Source organism: Patagioenas fasciata, chromosome 3 (genome assembly GCF_037038585.1).
Source record: "Patagioenas fasciata isolate bPatFas1 chromosome 3, bPatFas1.hap1, whole genome shotgun sequence".
Taxonomy (NCBI): Eukaryota; Metazoa; Chordata; class Aves; order Columbiformes; family Columbidae; genus Patagioenas; species Patagioenas fasciata.
In genome coordinates this window covers 72662401-72683407 of record NC_092522.1, presented here as the reverse complement: position 1 = coordinate 72683407, position 21007 = coordinate 72662401, and the positions used below count along the sequence as shown (strand labels likewise).

The window sequence follows — 21007 nt, the reverse complement described above, 5'->3', positions numbered from 1 at the left end:
AAAAAGCAGCTGGAAGAAGTAAGAACAAAAATACAAATAGATTTAGAGATAGAAAATGTCTACATCTCGGCAGACCTTAGTTCCCTAGAAGAAAATGGGGAGCTGAGTGAAGGGAGAAACTCGTATTCAAGCCAGTAAGGCTGGGTGAGGGAGTCATGAGCACATGAGTGTGGCTTCAGATACCTGTTCCTAAAATGGTCATTTGTTTTTTAGATTTCTGTTGATCCAAATGAGATGCCATTGGTTTCCCTGACTATCATCACTTCAGGCTCTGTTTCAGTCTGCTTGCAACACGTGTCAACATCCTGTTTCTGTCATAGGACACAATAGAATTTTATATTATTATCAGGTATTAACATTTAGCATTTACATAGAATTTTCATGCACTAAATATTTTACAAATATTCTCTCATTAATAATCTCAGTACCTTCATGGACTATGAAATTGTAGCTGTTTTGCAGACGGGGAAGCTGCAGCTGATGGAATTGCTGGAGGGAATGCAAGAAGTGTTTTTTTTTCAGGAGCAGCACTTGTTGCTCAAGATGTTTCCTTTATATTTGTATTTGATTCATCCTCCTGATTATTGTCCTGTACCTCTTTGCACTGATTTGATGCCATATTGATGAAAGTCATTGATATTTAGGGTCCACTCGGCAGTGCCTCTCCTTTGTTGGGGGATAAGGAGTACAAAGTGGCAGCTATTTAGATGGCAGGAGTGTCTGGGTTACTCAAATGCCCAGCACAAGGTCTAATTTTCCTGACAAATACCTGCTGCTGATAAAGGAACTGATTACTTCATAACTGGTAGCTTAATCAACTGTGGTCTCTTTAAAACTGTATAGAATTTCTGGAAACATGTAATATATTTGTGTTCTAGTGTTATTTACCATCAGGATGTTTGTAATTTGGTTATTTTGAGAAAGTTGGCTGTTATTAAGGTTAAAAGAACAGATTTTATTGGAGTCTTGATATTCTTCAACCCTGGTGTCAGGCAAGTACTTGGTTCTATCAGTTGTTGTCATAATTTCTTCTTCAGAGTTGCCAGTCTCTTTTATTAATGTAGGTAAGTCAACACAGTTCACAAAAGTCCAAAAATATTTAAAACATTTATTTTCTAGACAGGAAAAAAAAGCTAAATACATGAACTTATGAAATGCACAGTCAGGAAAACAGAAATTAGTGGCAAAACCTTTGTCAGTGCTGCGTACTCTGAGGTTGCATATAATTACAGAAATTTCAGCTGCAGGTTCTAATGTATTTTATAATTTCAGTTTGTGTATGTGCTCACACATTCATTTTATCTAGTGAAATTGCTTTTCAAGAACTTTGCAGTAATGTTTAGTTAGTCTCACAGGGAAGTGTGGTAATGATATTGGATAAATCTAAATTAAACATTTGTGGTTTCTGTTAGACTTCTAAAACATTAATTATATCACAAATTCTCATCAAAATATTTTGAGATTCCAGACATTCTGTAAAGAAAACGTTACTGCAGGTTCTAAGGAAGACACTTCAGTGTCCTACATGTGGGTTCTGAAGCTCCCTTCTGCCAGCTGAAAATGGGGTTGCGCATACAGCCCATCTGCAAAAATGTGTTATTTTTGGTCATCAAACTGAAGTCCTTTTGCAAAACCTATTTTTCTGAAAAAAACCTCTTTATTTTACAGTATGTATATTTACACCGACTGACTTATTTTAGGTGAGACTGATATATCAATCAGCATCCTTTTCAAGGATGTAAAAAAACCTGGAAAATAAAGTGCTTGTTTGCTTCATTCATGTATTCTGTACTCTTATGTTCCTCATGTCTTTCAGCAGCACATGTCTGTAGCTTGTCTCCAGGCTTTCCATGTATTCTAAATAATCACTCACTCGAAATCCATGGAGTGCTTCTTCCTGCACAAATACATACAGAAAACATTTATTAGCTAGGAAAAAGAGATGTACAGCTCAAATTCAGCGAATTTCAAGTTGCTAAAGAAAATTTTGTTCTGCTTGTCACAGCCTGGGCACTTTTTTTAAAGCAGTCCAATCTTATGTTGATTAAATGTGGGCACAGATTGATCAGCAATGTAGTTATCAATTATATGGTTCATACTTACAGAAAATAAAGTGAAGAATAGCTAAATTACTCCTAGAAGACACTGACGTACTGGCCTACGTGTGCTATTACAAGTCACAAATCCTGTAGCTCCAAGTTTCTCTATTTTATCCAAATGAAATGAAACCAATGAAACCAAGATAGTCAAGGTGGATTTACTGAGGTGGCAGGTTACACTATGCACCTTCATTCTTCTATGAAAGCATTAAAAAAAAGAAAAAGCAATAAATTGAAAATTCAGCTAATGCTGAATCTTCAAGGTTCAGGGATCATCACTGTTAGTAATCACTCTCAGCCAACAGGAAGAACAAGGGAAAAAGTATTCATAGACAATTCATTACTTCTACATTCCTCTTGGCACAGAGGAAAGGCAAATTAGAGAGTAATAGAAAATGATCTCACAGGTTGTTGTCTGTGTTTTGTCACTAGAAGAACCCACTAAAAGGGTGAATGTTCTACATATTTTAAGTACTAGGCATAATGTCATCTGAATTGACAGCAAAGTTGTCTCCAACTTCTTTTTTCATGTGCAAATGAAAGTATATTTGTATTTTAAGAAGAAAATATTTGTTTTTCATTTTAATAGCTAGCTGGAAATACTTATTAGATATTACCAACAAAGGTGTATTCCTGTCAAATGATCATATTTCCATGACAAATATAATGCATGTTACAAGCTTAAAAACAGAAAGTACTATTGGTTCTTGAAAGGAAAGTAGGTAGGAGGACTTGTTTGTAGAGCAAATGATCATTGCTAGTATGAAGTTTGAGATGTCACATTACATTAAAAAATAAAATTAATATTCTAAGTTTTTTGGTGTGGTGGTGGTGGTGTTTTTTTTCTTAGATTATGTTCTCAAAATAGTTTATACTTCCACTTTTAAGAGAATTGCTCCACTACATTAATCCAAATTTGTGAATGTTATGCTGAGAGATAGGCTAAAACTTGAAATGGAATTTTGCTATTTCAATAAACAGGCAGCTGACTAATGCCTTTGCAAGTACTAAGTAACCTCACATGAAGCCCATAATACAGCTGAAATTGAATGAATATAATGACACGAATTAAAAACTATCAAAAGCAAGAGTACATTTTAAGTATACTGTTAACTCCTCTTTTTCTGCGTACTCATTGAATTGTAAATACTTCGGTAGTGCCTTAATATACAGTATTACTCATTAATATAACAGTACCATGTCATGTCTTTGGCCTGTTTACACTATAGTTGACAATATACAAAATCTCTCTTCTATAATCTACATAAACTATCCTAACAATGCCATCAAGATGATGTAGTTTTTAAGCCACATTGACCAAAAACAGGTCAAACAAAACAGTTTATTCATTAGACTTCATATCATACTTTTTCAATGAAAATTATTGTGTTGACATATTATTCATATTTAAGAATACTTAAGGTGGATGCAAACTAATCAGAAAACTATTGTTGTTAAGACAGACTAAGATGCAGATATATGCAAAAGAACTCTGACTGGAGAAAAAAAAAAAAGACCAGAGAAAAAAAGAAAAAATATCTCTGGAAAGAAGAGTCAAACGTTTGTATCTATTCATGATCTGTTCATGACTGTATCTACAGCTGAGCAGTACCCTGCAAAAAAAAGAATTGAATAACCAAATGTATTTTATAATATGGCAAAGAAAATGAAATTGTGAGGCTGGCTGTGTAGTAATTGGCACCTGTTCTCAATTCCAGCTCATTGAGTTTTGTGCCACATCTCTTCAAGCTTCGGTAGGAGACCCCTGTGTAAACCCACCTTCCTGGAGAACATTTTAAAGAGATTGGAGTCACATAGAGAGAACTGAACGAAATGCCCTCAGGACTTCATGTGGCTATTTACTTCGCTTACAAAGGGAACTGATTAGGATTTCCTGCCAAGAAGTAAATAAAATTGAAGTATTATTTCACTCACTTAAGTGAAATTCAGATTAAGTAACATACGTATTTTCAGTACTGAGAGCTTTGCTTCCCTTCAGCAATTCAAAAATTAAAAAAGAAACCCTTACTTTAAGAAAAATCTGGAGATCTTGGGCTTCAGTGTGCTTCAGAATGTCTTGATGCAGGTGTTTGAACACAGAAATACACATATATATTTGATAATCAGGACCCAGGAAAATACATATAGCAATGTAGTGACAGATCTCACTCCAGTCCATGTAATTCCAGAAGCACTGAGTTATCCATTGAAGACAAATCTAGATGAGATAAAATTATATATAATTAAATTCCTGTAGACATTCAGTCAGTTGATCAGCTTTATCTCTTAACTTTCCTGTATTACAGGCCCTTTTTCCTATAACATTACACTACTTAAGAAAACAGAAGAGCTAAAGTACAAGAAGCCAAGAATCACAATTTTTTTAAATCGCAGCTTCTGAATAGGCTTCCAGTGAGTTCCACTAAACATAACACCCTGCATCTGTACCTCTCAGTTTTCTGAGAATATTCTGGCAACTTCTGAGGCTGAAACATAAAACTCGAAGCTGAGTGAAAGCAAAAGTGATGTTTTCAAGATTTTTTTTTTAAACATAGTCTAGATGGTAATGAGGGTGATGACGGTATGCTTAATGTGGATTTTCATTTAAATTAAAATAATTCTTTGCCTTATAAATGAATGTTATGCCCTTCCCTAAGACACATTTTTATTTAATTAAATGGGCATGGAACACATTTAGCAACTCCTTTTTCCTTTTCTAAATCACAATGTACTAAGACGCATACAGCATATTTCATTTAGTTCTAGACCACAAACATTCTGCTAATCATTTGTTAAAGTGTTTAGAAGTATGCAGCAGCCAAAGTACCAAGATTCTAATTGGATTACAGCAGCCATACTCTGGCATTAAATCTGTTTTCAGGTATTTATTGACACACACAATCACTTCAATACATTAGAGTTATTTTCACAGTTCAGAGTTTGTTTGTTTTTAATCCTTCAGTAAAACTGAAAAATCACACAGAAGAGACACAGTGGCACCCACCAGTGGCATTTCAGTAACACATTAAATAAATAAATAAAAATCCCCAATAAAAAACCTTATCAGCAGTTTAGGACAATAACTATTCTATTATTAATTGTGTGCAAACAATAAAAAATGCATTCAGTACAATGAACACAAGAATAGTTGCGGAAAGAGTGACTGTCCTTCCCACCCCAAACCAGGAACCTTATTACAAGCACCTCATTCTTACTCTGAGATGAAGTCACTCATCTGCCAGTCTTCCCAAAGACCAAATCCCAAGCTATTTTAAGCAATACCTATACCACACTGACATCTGCCCCATTATGAAGTTTCTTGAGCTGCAAATCTTGTTGTAAAAACAAATTACAAAGGCATAAGATTAAAAATATTTTTCTTGCCTTGGCACAGCAATAAGCTTTCTTACTGTGGCAAGACCTCCTTTGCTTTGGCAATCTGTTATTATTACATTAAGCCGTTTACGCTTCATCATGACTGTAGTCTTGCGACGACGATCCATACATAGCATTCCATGTTACCAAAGAACTGCAGTAAGTAGGTAAACTGAAAACTAACATTATGGATAAATGTTCTTCTTTAGTAACATCTCTTTAATATAGAAGCATGGCGTGTTACCTGATTGTAATAGTTATGGCAGCTCACGTAAAATGAATTTTGTTCTAATACCTGAACTGCTTCCTCTTATACACCTATCCCAAATTACTCATTCTGGTCCCATGGAAAATTCAGAGAATGATTCCAAGGAATAAGATATGCTATTTATTTTTAATGATAAATATGAGGTTTTAGTATAAATTATTGTTATCAAATTTTCTGCATGAACGTGTAATGGAAGGTCAGTACACTGTCATTGCTCTATCAAGTCAGTTGCTTTCTATTTTCAGATGCTCTAAGTCACTATGCATTCAATACTCCCTCCTACCCCCCAGTTTCATAACCACCACACAAGCGCTGTACAGAAAAAACACAGCAGTTCCTGAATGCCCTTGATTCTGTGGATTTAAGTCAAAAAGTTGATGATACTCTGATACCCTTTCATCAGTTACCTGGGATGGAGTGAAACCAGACATGTGGAAGGCTGAAGAGACAAGTGGCAACTCAGCTTTCAGCAGCATTTCGATGTAGTGACCACTGCAAAAATAGACTGGATGGATGCCACATTCCACTGTGGTAATAGGCAGGTGAACCTGATTAACAACATCATCATCATCAACAACAAAACTGAGGAAAAGGATTAGAAACTACAAAAATGTGTTATTTTAAAATGCCTTCCTGCAAATGATATATAAAACCATTCATGTTTACTTCTAGGACAAGTCATCCCAGTTATTTTACAGACAGAAAATAAAATATGCAAAAAAGTTGATACTGTCATCAGGAAAAACATGCAGTTAAACTAAATAAAAAAAGTTAGAAACTGTTTAAAATATATCCTGACTATTCCTTTGCATTACCAATCTAGTTTTTTACTGAGTGCAAACTTTGTCAAAGCAGGGATGGAGAAACCATTGTTATATTCTAAACAAAAGAACAGAAGTAAAGAAAGACTAATTTATGTCAGGTTTTTTTTCCTATTTACTGGTGGATAAAGTGGAACTTCTATGGTATTTGAAGTCGTTCTCTGTGTGCACGTTTCTTTGCAGTATGCGTGGCTTAGTATGAGTGAAATTATATTTGTGCAGCAAAAGGAACAGAAGTTTTATCAGTATGGAAAGCTCTGGATGTCAGTGCTTGGGTCTAAGTAATGAATCCTTGGCTTCATGCTAGAAGGTCAAGGTACATCCTCTAGGATTTTCCTCCTTCCTGAGTTAGGTAGCATCACAATCCAATCAATAACTGGATAATTTCTCCTTTATGTTTTGACACTTTAACTTACTTGAATAACATCCGCAATGTAAACTAAAACAAGTATTGAATCTTCTCTTTGTGTTTTCAAGATATATTATGAAAGAGAAATCATTTAAGTATTGAGTATTAGCACTGCACCAACCTGCCTGCAATGCTGACAAGGTCTTGTATGGAAGACAACACTGACAGTTGTTCAGCACAATCATATTCACACAATGGAGCAACATTTCATTGTGCTGGAACAACCACAGGGCTGCGCTCAGGGCTGTGAGTGGACCAAGACGGTCACTTCTGGTGAGAAGACAGACCGATTCATATTAATACAGAGACAGCATGCAGAACAGGTACAGAATCTAATCCGTGCTTCTTATACCCCAGAGTTCTCTGGTAAAGACTAGAGTTGTTTATGTTCAAAACACTCAAGATGATGTGACAATGTATAAAGTCAAACTGAATGGGTTTTATTTTAAATTAATGGAATCACATCTAGGACAGGTGAAAATTATGTTGCTACAAACTTCATCCAAAACAATAATAATTCAAAACTATCAATAATTCAGTATTTCTGCAATATTTTAAAAAAATACTAAATTGAAACATTTAGTAAATTTTAAACCAGATAGTTTTACTAAAGAAACCAAAAGGATGGACTTGCACACTGTAATAATGAAAAAAGGCCATTCAACAGTATTGCAGACTTCACACAGAATTTAATGCTACTAACAAACTATCAGCTTTAAAATTCAATAACATTACTGTCAGTCCACCTGTTATTTCACTACTTTTAAACAATCATTTGAACAAATGTCAAATCTATATTTTTCTTAGAGAATTTTTCAGGGTTCAGTTAAAGGGCTTCAGTAAAAACATCCTGCATTAGAAAAAAAAAAAGGGGGGGGGCGCAAAACTAAGGAAATTGATAGTCTCCTTTAGAAACTTTCAAAGTTGCCTTTCAGAAAGAAAGAGCTTTTAAATTCTTACAGATTTATGCAGTCTTGGTAGCCAGAGAAACGCTGAAACAAGAAGACGTGAAAAATCCTGAAGAAATGTCAGTGTCTTCTCCCTGTCCCCTGACATGATGAGGAAGATGGAAGAGGCGAACCAGTCATAGCCAGAAAAGCACTCCTGCAAGCAGCCTGGGGAGAAGGTCAAGGAGTTGGGGCAGAGATCTCCTCATCCCCACCCTCCTCCTCCTCCCCAGGCCCACGCACCCAGAGGGAAGAGCTGCTTGGTTAGATTAGATGGGAATACAGCTGCAAAGAGGCAGCTTCTTCAGGCACGGCTGCCTCTCAAACTGAATTAAGACAAACGATTTAAGCTGTTTTCCCTATACACTACTTTTCTTCCAGTCCATAAGCAGTCTCACCAAATCGACAAAAGTAAACGAAAGCTAAGTAAATGTAAAAAACCCTGCACCAAAACAAGCGTGTGTGTAGTACAAAAAAGGAGAATGGTGGAGGAGGAAAACGGGAGTTGCGAAGAGTATGGAAGAAAATAAAACAAAAAGGTAAAACCAAGGCTTTGAAAAAAGTATATTCTGACTAATATACCTGAAGTGTATTTTAATAGTGGTTTGTAAGTCTAATACCTGAAGAATATAGCAAAGCTTGCTGGAAAGGGGTATCTGTTTTATTTTTTAAAAAAGTTTCACAGTAAATCTAAAAGAGTCAGAATTCAAAACATTCCTGTTGACCAGATTACAGCCACATAATGTCATATGAGCAATACCATTACACTGTTGGTATTATGGGAGTACCACAAATATTAATGCTGCAGACTCTTTACCACATGCAGAAAGATGTGGATCCTACTCCAAAACAATTTATGAAAAATGAATGAGAATTACAATTTTAGCCAAGCATAGGAAGAAAATGGTAAGGATTTTCTTGACTGGATTGAGTATGCATTTTTAACTTAACAAAATCTCGAAGAAAAAGTGCTGCTCTATTTTGTTTGCTTGTTTGTTTCTTAATCTTTCAGTACATATTACGCACCACCATCAAAAGCCCAAACTAAGAGTTCAAATTCCACTGGCATTTTCAGGCAATAGAATTTATACCACCAAGAAAGGATACGAAGTGAGGATACCACAGTTCTCTGCTGTTGTTTCAGAAACTTCTCACAATTCATTAATAAAAAGCACAGATCATTTTCAGCATGTTCTTCTAGCAAGTTTAGGTATTTTCCATATCTAGCACAAAAAGTTAAAAACCAAAACTGTTTAACAGTTAAATATTGTATTAATTCCTAAAAAGCAAGAACTCATATTGAATAGGCCTGTGAAAGTTAAGCTGTCACAGCGTTGTTCATCACAAACACCATGTTGTAGATACACACATAAATGGTTTAATAAACCCTGTCATGCTTTATCTACACACCAAACATTTGCTACTCAGTGTTAAAATTCCATACCTAAATTCCTTTCACTTCAGATTGAGAGACTGTACTCTAACACACATGACTCATTTTCTTCACGTACATTGTTTGGAATTCCATCTAAGTATACGGTATGTGTAATTATTAGCATCTGAATTCAAATACTAATGCTAAAGATAACAATCTGTGGAAGTACAGACACATTAGCTTTTCCTTCATCAAAGCTCTGCAAATTACCAGTCAAATAAAATGTTTAAATGGCATATAACTAAGCTTAGCTAAACAGAGCCATTTAGAGAAGTAATGTGAGGAAAAAAAAGACAGATAACTCAGGATAATGTAACTTTACGGTAAATCTTACTATCAAGTTACAATTAGCCTTACAACAATAAAGGATAATCACCTATATAATCTGTAAAGATAATTTAATTATGTATAATATCTTTTTCATTTTCAAAGTCAGAATTAATTTTCTTAAAGATGATCTTTAGATTTAAATCGTATAAAGCACTGGTTGATGGATTAGGTATCATTAAAGTCACCTCATGAAAATCAAAATAATTCTAGGGGAATATTTTAATACCATATACCTGACTGTCATTTCAACACCAAGCTGCTGAACAGATGAAAGGCTTTCATTCTTCACAGCTACATCTGTGGCTAAAACAAAAGAAAAAAATGTAATAAAATATTAGGATAAATATGATTTTAACTGAATACTAATGTAAAGCTTATTTTATGTCAATACCAATTTTGGAAAGCTGTTTCCTATTTGAAATGAGTTTGTAGTGTTTGAAAAGGATGCATGAAGAACATGCATTCCTCATATACTTTTACTTTTTTTAATTAAAATAATTTTCTTTCTATGAAAATCTTCACTTTTAGTACAGTTATCATTAGCTTTACAGCATGATGCAAACGAAAAACATCTTTTTTCAGACCCATTTCTTAGTAGAGCTTTATCCCTTCTGGTCAAGGTATGGGAGAAAGTATCATTTTGTGATGTATTTTCTTCCCTTCCAGTGGCCTTAAAGTCTCCTATCTGTGAAAACAACCTTATTAACAACAAAATTTATTTTGATATAAATGTCAGAAAACTTTATAACTGATGGATTTAGAAAAATCCTGCATTTCTATGCATTGTTCATTCACAAAGTAATATATATCCCCTTTTCTGCGTTTGTTTGAACTAAAAATCCAAGTTAGACAAATTAATAAATCATGAACTAAAGCAACTTATGTTGTAAAGTTTTCTCAAAATTTTAAACTCTAAATACAATTAAAACTGGTCATTGTTTCTCTCATGTACACATATCACCTAAGATAACTCTACATCCAAAAAACTGCAGTCCTATAATATGAGTTACAAAGCTGAGGGCTTAAATCTTTAACATACTTCTTTCAGACAAAGTGCTAATTAAAAAACCAACCAAATTGAAAAACCCCAGCCAACCAACAATACCCACCCCCCCGTCCGGTTAAATAAATGTAAATAACCCCATAACAACCAACACAATTTGTTAAAAGTGAAAATAACAGATATGGCAGCAGAAGTTAATATATATATCCATGTACCACAGTATCACAGTATCACAGTATGTTTGGGATTGGAAGGGACCTCAAAAGATCATCTAGTCCAATCCCCCTGCTGGAGCAGGAACGCCTAGGTGAGGTCGCACAGGAATGTGTCCAGGCGGGCTTTGAATGTCTGCAGGGAAGGAGACTCCACAACCTCCCTGGGCAGCCTGTTCCAGTGCTCTGTTACCCTCACTGAGCAGAAGTTCTTTCTCAAATTTAAGTGGAAGCTCTTGTGTTCCAGCTTGATCCCATTGCCCCTTGTCCTATCATTGTTTGCCACTGAGAAGAGCCTGACTCCATCCTCGTGGCACTCACCCTTTATATATTTATAAACATTAATAAGGTCACCCCTCAGTCTCCTCTTCTCCAAACTAAAGAGACCCAGCTCCCTCAGCCTTTCTTCATAAGGGAGATGCTCCACTCCCTTAATCATCTTTGTTGCCCTACACTGGACCCTCTCCAGCAGTTCCCTGTCCTTCTTGAACTGAGGGGCCCAGAACTGGACACAATATTCCAGATGGGGTCTCACCAGAGGGGAAGGAGGACCTCTCTCGATCTACTGACCACCCCCCTTGTAATACACCCAAGGATGCCATTGGCCTTCCTGGCCACAAGGGCACAGTGCTGGCTCATGGTCATCCTGCTGTCCACCAGGACCCCCAGGTCCCTTTCCCCTACACTGCTCTCTAATAGGTCATTCCCCAACCTATACATTTATCACATGTGAGTGATAAATGTCAAAATCCAATTACATGGTAACTTGATATGTACTTTTTCTATACCCTTCTCTGGCAGATAGAGAAATCAAACTGAAGGATTCCTTCACTACCTATTCTAGTAAACACTTGATATTCCTGGTAAGCAATATTTACAGGTTAAGGGAGGAAATGCCTCTGGTTGAGTACAGAAGTTAAAGAAAACAACTTAAGAAGCACTCTGCTCAGATGAGATGAAGTAGGTTGGAATTTTCTTGAAGGAAACAACACAGTAAAATTACACTCAACAACAAAAGGATAAAAATCAGCAGAGGCAGTATGGTAAGAGAAAAAACCCACTCTGTATTACAGCTTCAAGAGAGGACCATGATCTAAGTGTTAGGCTCATGAGAAATTAACCTTGTACTTTTGACAAATACATTTATACATAGGAAAAATCAACTAATCTTCGAGTAAAACAAATTTATTCAATAATCTGATGAGACTGAAATAGCAATCCCACTTCAGAGAGGATTTTTTTTTATCTGGAGAAAAGAAGTTCAAATGTCTTTTGCATACTATACCACCAACTAAATATTTGGAAGAATACATATAAAATCACAGGGCATTTCAGTTAAAACCCCACAGAGATGAGTGAAACAGTTCATATATTTTTACCGCTCCTGCTCCAGGTTTCCCATTTACTCAAGCTGCAATTACCACATCAACAGTCAATTCATTTTCAGGTTCCTGTTCACAATCAGGAAAGCAAGAAGCATACTTATATCCTAGAGATCACGATGGAAGTCAAACCAGGGGGAATTTCAATGAGTTGGCTGTGATTGATGGCAGAACCACATTCAATGGCAGGGGAGAGGAAATTGGCATAGCAACCCCTAAACCACAAGGCAGTCCTGTCTCCATTTTGACGTGGATCTTCCTGTGGGTGGCAATGCAGGAGCTCATACCCCAGTCCAGCAAGGGTGTCATGAGGAACAGCTGTATCATCACCCACAACCTGAGCTCAGTTTTCATCCTGTAGCAGTTTACAGCAAGTACTGACTTTTCCATTAACATTTAAAGAACACAATTGATTTAATTGATTCTCCTCTTTGTTGCAATAGTTTCTTAGTTGCTGAAAAGGGTTTTCTCCTCATCAGTTTTCCTTTGGTATTTTCCCCTGTATTATGAAAGAAGAGTTTGGATTGAATAATAATTCTATATTATATAGTACCTCATCGGGACAGGAAAAGATAGGCTGATGGTCTTCTGTGTTTGGTAGTTTGTTTTTTAAAGCTTCCAGGTTTTTCTGCAAAACTTTGAGGAATCATAAATGTCAAAAGGGATTAGGGGAAATAGGAAGAACCGGATGAAAGGAAGATGGGGGGCAATTCTTTAAGCAATTTCAGCTCTCCCTTGCTTCAAGGTCATGACTGATAATTTGTACTGCTCTGACCATGTCCGTTGCAAACACTTTGATGGGCAATACTTCTCAAAACATTTTGAAGCATTCAGGAGCACAAAACCAGACATCCCATAAGGCACGGTTTGCAAAGGCAATTCCATAGTATTATTAAGCTATAACTACAAACACTTCAGAGTAAGTTAACTGGCACACATAGTCCAGCAGTATTTTTTCTCATCAGACCAAACTTCAATCAACTTTACAACTTGCCTGAAAGATTGCTTTCTCATTCATTTTCCCTCCTACCATGAAGCAGTTTTTATGTGTTTAAGTCAGAAAATAGGCTACATCGCAGTCCTACTGAAGTGTCAGGATGCCAAACTGAAACAGCTTTACAGCATATTTCATACAAGTTGTATGGTCTTTAGGTAATAATCAATTTACTTCCCTATTTAACTGCTGTTAGCTCAAAGAAACTACTGGCTTCCCTCTTGTGTTAAGTGGAGGAAATGACTAAAGCTGTTGCTCACATTATTGATTTTGTTTTTTCACTCCATGGTGCCTGGGCCAAATGTTTTTATCACAAACATAAATATGTTTGCCATAAAAATGTTTATGTTTTTACTGCAAACAATTGTTGAAAATGCCATGATGGTCAGAGCCATCTGCATAATTCTTGCAGATGCTCCAAAAATCTTTACAGCATGTAGTCATGTTCACCATCAGGTCTCTAGTCCTTGGCTTTGTACCTATAAATTGAAATTGTGGAACTCACTTTTAAAAAACAAACAAACAAACCTAGCAAGTTTTTTACTTACTCTTCAGCAGGTATCTAAACATTGACACTGTCAGTGGGCAGGTGCTCAAGGAGTCAGGATTATGTTTTGTCCGTACCTACCCTCTCTCCTTCTGATGTCCTTATGAAAGTTTTCTTTTTTAAAATATTATTTAGAGTTGGGGCATGGCAGATGTCATACATTTCTCACTATATTCTCTTCTGCCATTTTCCTACCTTTTTTGATGGTGTCATCTCCTCCACCAGGCTACTCATCTAGAGAGCTTCTGACAGTTTCAATCTCATTGTCATTGCTAGAATGGTCTACAAAAATATCCTACTTCAAGGAAAGGTATTATTGTTGGATTTGAATTGCAAATGGAGACAATGTAAAAAAGATGCAAGAATAGTTGCTAGAGAATATTGTTGGTTTTTCATCAGAGCTAGGTAATCTCATGTGCAGTTTCACCTTGACTACTAAGAGTATCTGTTATATCATCAGTACATTTGTCATAACAATACAAGATCAAAATATTAATACCTAGAACTTCTTTATGTATTGGTCATCACAAATACGCAAGCTGTTCTTGGCAGCAACATCAGTAAGAATAAACCACATTTTCAATCTAGTTACATACAAACTGGCAAAGGGCAAAAAGCTTTTTGCTAACAGCATCTTTACAGTTGGCACCCACCTTTGAAGAAGTGCATTCAACAAATGATGCAGGAAGAATGAAAGAATGCCCTCCCTTCTCCTTCCCTCACAGTCCAATCTGGGGTGTAGTCCTGTAAATCTCATTGTCTCTTTTCTGATCTATACTGGCAGTCTCCCATTGGTGTTTTTAAAATTTCTCAGTTTGTTACTCAATCCATCTGACCCTTAGAAGATTAGGAGCTCATTAAATGGTAGAAAGTTCCTATGAGATTTTGCTCAGTCAGAGAACTAAGCCTCATCTAGAGAAGAAACACACCATGACATTCGAATTTTACAGCCAGGACCTGAAATCCCTGAGGCTCTGTCCCTCTGGCAGTACATGACCGAGCTGTTTCAGAGACAAAGTCCAGTGGAAATAGAGAACTGAACTTCAAGGTCATCTGCACAGCCAGAACTACCAAACAGAACAGATGATCCTGAAAGGTCGTAGCATTCCCATGTCTGGGCAGCCCGCAACACATGGTGGAGATGAGTAAAGAAGTTCAGACACCAACATATCAGTGGAAGTGGAATTCTTTCAGAAATCGGTTTGTTAAAACCTTAAGAAAACTAACATATTTCCACAAAGCATTTATGTTGCAATGAACTGGAATTTGCGAACGGGAAGAGCAAATGGCCATTTTAGGAACTTCATATCCCTAGCACATAATGCCGATTTTACTACCATAGCAAATTTCAGTTTCTTGCCATCCTATTGCCTATTACAGCTAGACAGCAACGATTTGGTTTTAAATGGTTATGTTTTTTGTTTTATTTGTTTGTGTTTTGTTTTGTTTGGTTGGTTGGTTTTTGTGTGTGTGTTTTTTTGTTAGTTTCGTTTTTTGGTGGTTTTTTTTTGTTTGGTTTTGTTTGATTTTGTGTTTTGGGTTTTTTTTAGAAAAAGAATAATAGAGGCAAAATATAAAGTATTAATTCTGGGAAAGGGGATAGACAGAGTTCATTAACATTTAACATACGTATTGTATGTTATTTTACTCATTTGAATCCACATCACAGCAGTATCACAGCTGCTAGAAGAAAGTAAACTTCAAGTAAGATTTGTGTTATAGTTTATAATTAAACACAGGAACCACACAGTGTTTCAGCATACATTTTTTCTCCTCTCATCTTGAAAATGATAACAACCCAAACTAATTTGATTTTTCTATATTTGCAAATTTTACAATAAACTAAAATCCTGAGGGATTCCACAGCAGATGGATGACTCTGTTAATCTAATTACAACTACCTACGGGTTTAGAAAGCTGTCATTCTTTAAGATAATCAATTTCTCATTTATAGAAACATAATAAACACTGAGTATCTATGCATCGTACTGAATCCACTTTCATGAAAATTGTGGTTTCTCCTCATTAACATTTAACAACTATTAGTAACCGTTTTTCAGTTCCTCAGACCCACATTTATTCAAGTGAATGGTGGACACAGACAACTGCCAAGTGCATGTTTGGCTTACTTAGATGTGCAGCTAGAAAGATGCATCTGGAATACAGTTTACCTTCTAACAACTCATTAGATTTACCTAATTCAGAAAAGTGTCTCTACTGCAACAGCAGTTATAGGATTTAGCTTAGATAGCTGTTACACGTTGGCATATGGAAAAGATACTGTGAAATAACATGGCATTTAATAAATGAGTTGTTCTGCTTGGAGAAATTCCAACCCTTCATACACAGTAGCAAAAAATCCTGGGAAACATATACATTGTATACAAGTGTATACAATGTATACAATCACTATTCAATCAGTGAGAAAACTAATTTTAAGTAAATAAGGTCTGATAAATATTTGAGTGTGTTTTGTTTGTCTCTTCTGTACACACATAGGAAGGATAATACAGACTTGGGTTCTCAAAGTGCATTTCCTGCCTTCACAGGAATGCCACAGTGTGTGTTTCATGATGTAAAAAATAACCTGAAATGAGTGTAAATTTAGCTGTACAACTGATTCTAACAATCAAGCACATTGACTGTTCCAGAGTGGAGCACGATCACAGATACAATTATAGAGCCAGATTTTTGTTTCACTTTCACATCAACCAGCATGACTTTGTTGGTCTAAACTAGTTTCCCTGGACATCACTCATTGCTAGACCTGTCTGAAAAAGGTGGTACAAAATTTTAGTAGCTATTTTCCTATAAAACTTAAAATAAACCCTTGATGAAACATATTCTGTTTGCCTGAGCAACACTCTTTCCCAGACTGAAGAACTCTTCACAGAATGGTGTTGTGGACAGCGGAAGAAAACATCAAGACAACATCAGCCCTTTGCCTACATTTTGCATCAGTTCCTTGCCACCAGACTACTGCCTGCCCTTGAGAAGGCTTCTCACTCTCCCATTTCCAAGCTTACCTTTATTAAAGCACATTTGCAAATGAAAATTGTTCACCGGCCAACCCTTTAAATTTTGTAACTTCTATTTGAGAACTGAAGAGGCAAACTTAATGTCCAATACTGTCTGTGTAAGACTGAATGAAAAAAATATTCAGAAAATACAAAAAGGAATGTCTTACAGACTGGGTTGGTTTACCATACAAATAAAATCTTTCAGGCTCAAGAAAATCAAGAATTGAGGTTTTTACTACATCGTATGTTTCGTTTCTGTACCTATCCATTGGGATTTTCAGTTCTAAAAATTTAATTTAATGTATGCAATTGTCACAGGATTTTCAAATCTGGTGTTTCTTCAAAGTTTACATCAAATGTTAGATAAATATCATAGTGTTGTTGCCACCTCCACCTAGTCAACGGTTCATGGTGAAATCACACATCAATGAAGTAGGAGATCCAGGTTCAACATTCCTGAACAGGTTTTAAATCCTAGCTTTGAACAAAAGGTTGACAAGAGCAGATTGAAACGAAGGTACTTGACATCGAAATCAACTGAGTATGGACTGCTGCTTCCCTCCATTAGAGTTCTTCCATATTGGATGGAAGCACTTTGCTGTTATGATTAAGCAACAGCAGGATGCTGTTTCTGCTGGGCAAGGCATCCTCTTGGAGGTCATGCAGTTGGATGTCTGTTCCTCCTCCAGTTAGTTTTTGCCTTACTCAAACCAAGTGGGTTTTCCTGTTTTTCTAACACATAACACTAAGACAACCATGCAAAATTGGGTCTGCGGGCTATAGTGTCTCCAAAGAAATGCAAGGTAGGTGTTCCCCAAGGCAGAAAACTACTCTTGGGACTTCCTTATTGTTGGAGAATGTGTGATATTTTGAACTATGGCCTAAAAAGACAGACATACAGAGAGGAGCAAGAGATGCAAACATTTATGTCATGAAGACATTATGTGGGCTTCTAAAGGAACCACCAAAGTCATCATTTGAATTGGTGTCAGAAATATGTAACTAGCAAGTCTCATGAGTCCCTGAAAAGATTTTTTTGCTCATTATGCCACCTGAGAAGTTGAAAAGTAAATGATGAACTAATTCAGGACAACAAAAGCCCTTTAAGGATCTTGTAAGGAAAAATAAAGTAGTAACAGAAAGAACTATCACTTCAGCAACTCTCTCCATTACGCAAAGAAAGAGACTGTCAAATAAAATTAAGAGTACTCCATTATCGAGCTTCCAGAAGGAAAAGGTCATTACATAAAAGAAAGAGATCCTCTGAAGTCTCCAAGGACACTATGTTTTCATCCTATGGATGCGAGAATAAAGTAGCAGTATAAATAACAGACACTCCCCAAAGCAGGCTTGGTTCTCCAGAGTTAGTGGCAGAATAAGTACTCTAAATGACTGAACTACAAGCTAAGAGAAAAGTCCTTGACACACAGTAAAGAATGAAAGTGCATTTTCTGACAGATATTAACAATGCTTCTAAATCTTCTAATTTTGCAAGTACTTCAAAATACTAAAATGTATTGCTTTACACTCGGAATAAATCAACTTTATCATTCATCCTTTACTCTTGGCTGTAAGCACGACACCTGTACAAAACTAACACTCAGATTACCCTGCCAACAATAGCAGTTTTTCAATAAATATCCTTTAATGCAATACAAATCGCATACCTTTGGGTTGATTATATTAATATATTAGGGGGCTTTCAAAACACGAGCCAGATTGCTTACAGTATCTTAAATGTTTATGCCACTAGCTTTGCAAGTCATTCTATAATAGGTGTCAACAAATACTTTGAATCATACATCCACCTGTTCTGCATCCCCATTTTTCCATTACACATACAGAAATGTGAAAGCCCATCACTAACAATTACCTGTACTGCTTACTCCAGCATGTCATCTTTTGCTCCAAAGTGAGGTATTTCCCATCAGTTAAGTAATAAAATTCTGAGTTGTTAAAGAATATTTTAAACAACCTCCAAAATGCTACAAATACATTTAAAAGGAAAGTCATTTAAATATGAAGCAGCCACATGGCAATAAATTATTAGGAAACTGACCTTTATAGTTTCCCGTGCTGAAATAACAATCTGACTGGTTTTCAGAAAGTTGCGACACAAACTTTTCAATTAATTCTGCCAGAACTGCAGAAAGAAAAAATCCATTAAAACATTAGAGACAACAAACAAAATGTGGAACTACATTATTTAACAAAATGTCAATATGTGAGAAACCAAAGCTATTTGAATTCCTGCATGTTTATGCATGTTTTTGTAGGGGTACCATTCAAAGTGTGTATTGCGCTTTTGCATTCGTAACACCATTCCTAACTTAAATTGAATTTTAATAGCTTTACTGAGAATATATTCAGTGTAAACGGAAAGAGAATCCCATATTATCTTTATATCCTCCAAGGATTACTTCATAATTTGTTATAGAGTTTCAATTTGAAATTAAAATTAACTATAATTAAACCATAATACAATACCATACCATTTTTGTCTGTGTATGTAGACAGGAGAGGGAAAAAAAAAGAAAAAAAAAAAAGCCCAAGAACCTCCACACAGCCAAAAACTCACACCACCCCTAAATGGCGCTAACAAAAATTTTAAGGGCTGTTTCAAAAAAACCCCATACAATATAAAGTACCTATGCCATCATAAGACAGAAATTATTGACTTAAAACGAAGCAACAGGAACACTTCCTTTGGGAAATTCTGTATTTTACAATAACCATAGTGTTCTTATTCAGCTCTTGCCATGGAACTTTGAGTCTGTAGATACCACTTACACAAGTCAGCTGCTGACATCTGGCCGCTATGTAGAAAATCACATCTCCCACCTTACCAGGATGTTAGCAAGGAAGTTAGCAAGAACTCTCAATGACAAATCATTAGAAAAAGCTGTTCCTGATTCTGCAAGTTTGAGACCACTGCAACTGCACGTGCTACCACTTTACACATTTAAACACAGGATCCAAGGAAGCCTTAACACACAATGCATAGAGGGAGCCCATATTGAGATGAGCCATGTTAAGAATTTAAGATAGCAACAATCAACATTTTTTATAAGTAAATGCTATCCCATAACAGCTGCTGTTCTCATGATTAACAGGATTTACATAATAGTGATATAACCTTCTTTGCACAATAACGCCAAGCAAGGAGAGTAAGGAGTGTTGCTACCCATGGGATTCCATTTGAAGCCGGCATGTTACTGTTTCCTTGGCAGCACGTCAATTTCACAGCACTGAAGCTTCAGCCCCTTCTCACCCCCTCCTGCATATAACTCCATGTACCCACGGGTGCTTTTGCCATTTTTAGACCAAATCATTCCACTAAACCCTGTAGTGGCTGTACGAACAGTTGTAGCAGCATAAGTAAGGCAAAACAATCTGTGGTGGAGGTGATGGTGGAGAAAGCTAGAAAATTCTGGAACCAGCCCTGTTGACAGGAAAACTAACACAGAAGGAGACGGCATGCAAGCTGTTTAGTGCATGTGGAAGAGGGAGACTGAACGTCCACCCTGTCTGACACTTGTTATGACAGAAAAATAGTGAAGAAAAAGATATTGTAAAGAGAATTACCTCTTCTTCCAACCATTTTAATCTAACACACTGACATTAAATCACATTTTTTTCCTAGATCAGCTGTCTAAAACATCTACAGAAATTCATTGACACTGAATGAGTCAAGAAAGTTTTTAAAAAATTGAGTTCTGGTCATACTGTGTTGATGGGTAGGCCTAAGGGGAAATAAAGTTTCACTACAACAGCTAAACACAGATTTACAGTTTGAGTAGCCAATTCTAACAGAAACAAAATTAATTTTGCTTTGCAAAGTACTATTAAATCAAAACAAAAAAATTTACATGCATAATTTATATTCTTATACATTTTTATGGAGAGAAGAAACTGCTAATTAAACATAATATAGCTATTTTTAATCATGGTTAATAAACCACATGGGGCTAGCAAAAAGCAATTTATTTTATAGAAGAGCAACAGTCTATTCATTTTGTGAGAATAAACAGAATTAACAATCTCACTAATCTTCACTAAGATACCTAGAGGAATTTGGTCCACAAACAATATAACAAATATTTGTGTAAAATGAGAAACGGTGTCTATACCTGGAGCTTTAGGTAGCAAAAAGCAGAAATTAAAA

At 36.0% G+C, this 21007-nt stretch overlaps 1 protein-coding gene across 6 annotated transcripts in view; it reads right to left on the bottom strand.

Annotated features, from left to right (window-relative positions):
* Window positions 1–1088: 1088 nt before the first annotated feature.
* TBC1D32 (TBC1 domain family member 32) overlaps window positions 1089–21007 on the bottom strand; it is an 80082-nt gene continuing 60163 nt past the window's right edge. For 5 of the 6 annotated variants that reach the window (XM_065834808.2, XM_071806594.1, XM_071806592.1 and 2 more), the window contains 7 exons: window positions 18902–18985; window positions 9918–9987; window positions 9027–9142; window positions 7933–8087; window positions 6150–6290; window positions 4129–4317; window positions 1089–1897 (listed from right to left, as the gene is read on the bottom strand). In XM_065834808.2, coding sequence (XP_065690880.2) covers window positions 1778–1897; window positions 4129–4317; window positions 6150–6290; window positions 7933–8087; window positions 9027–9142; window positions 9918–9987; window positions 18902–18985 — 875 coding nt within the window. In that variant the 3' untranslated portion in view covers window positions 1089–1777. Of the gene's footprint in view, window positions 1898–4128; window positions 4318–6149; window positions 6291–7932; window positions 8088–9026; window positions 9143–9917; window positions 9988–18901; window positions 18986–21007 lie in introns of those variants that run through there. The other variant, XR_011738403.1, reaches the window with a different exon arrangement.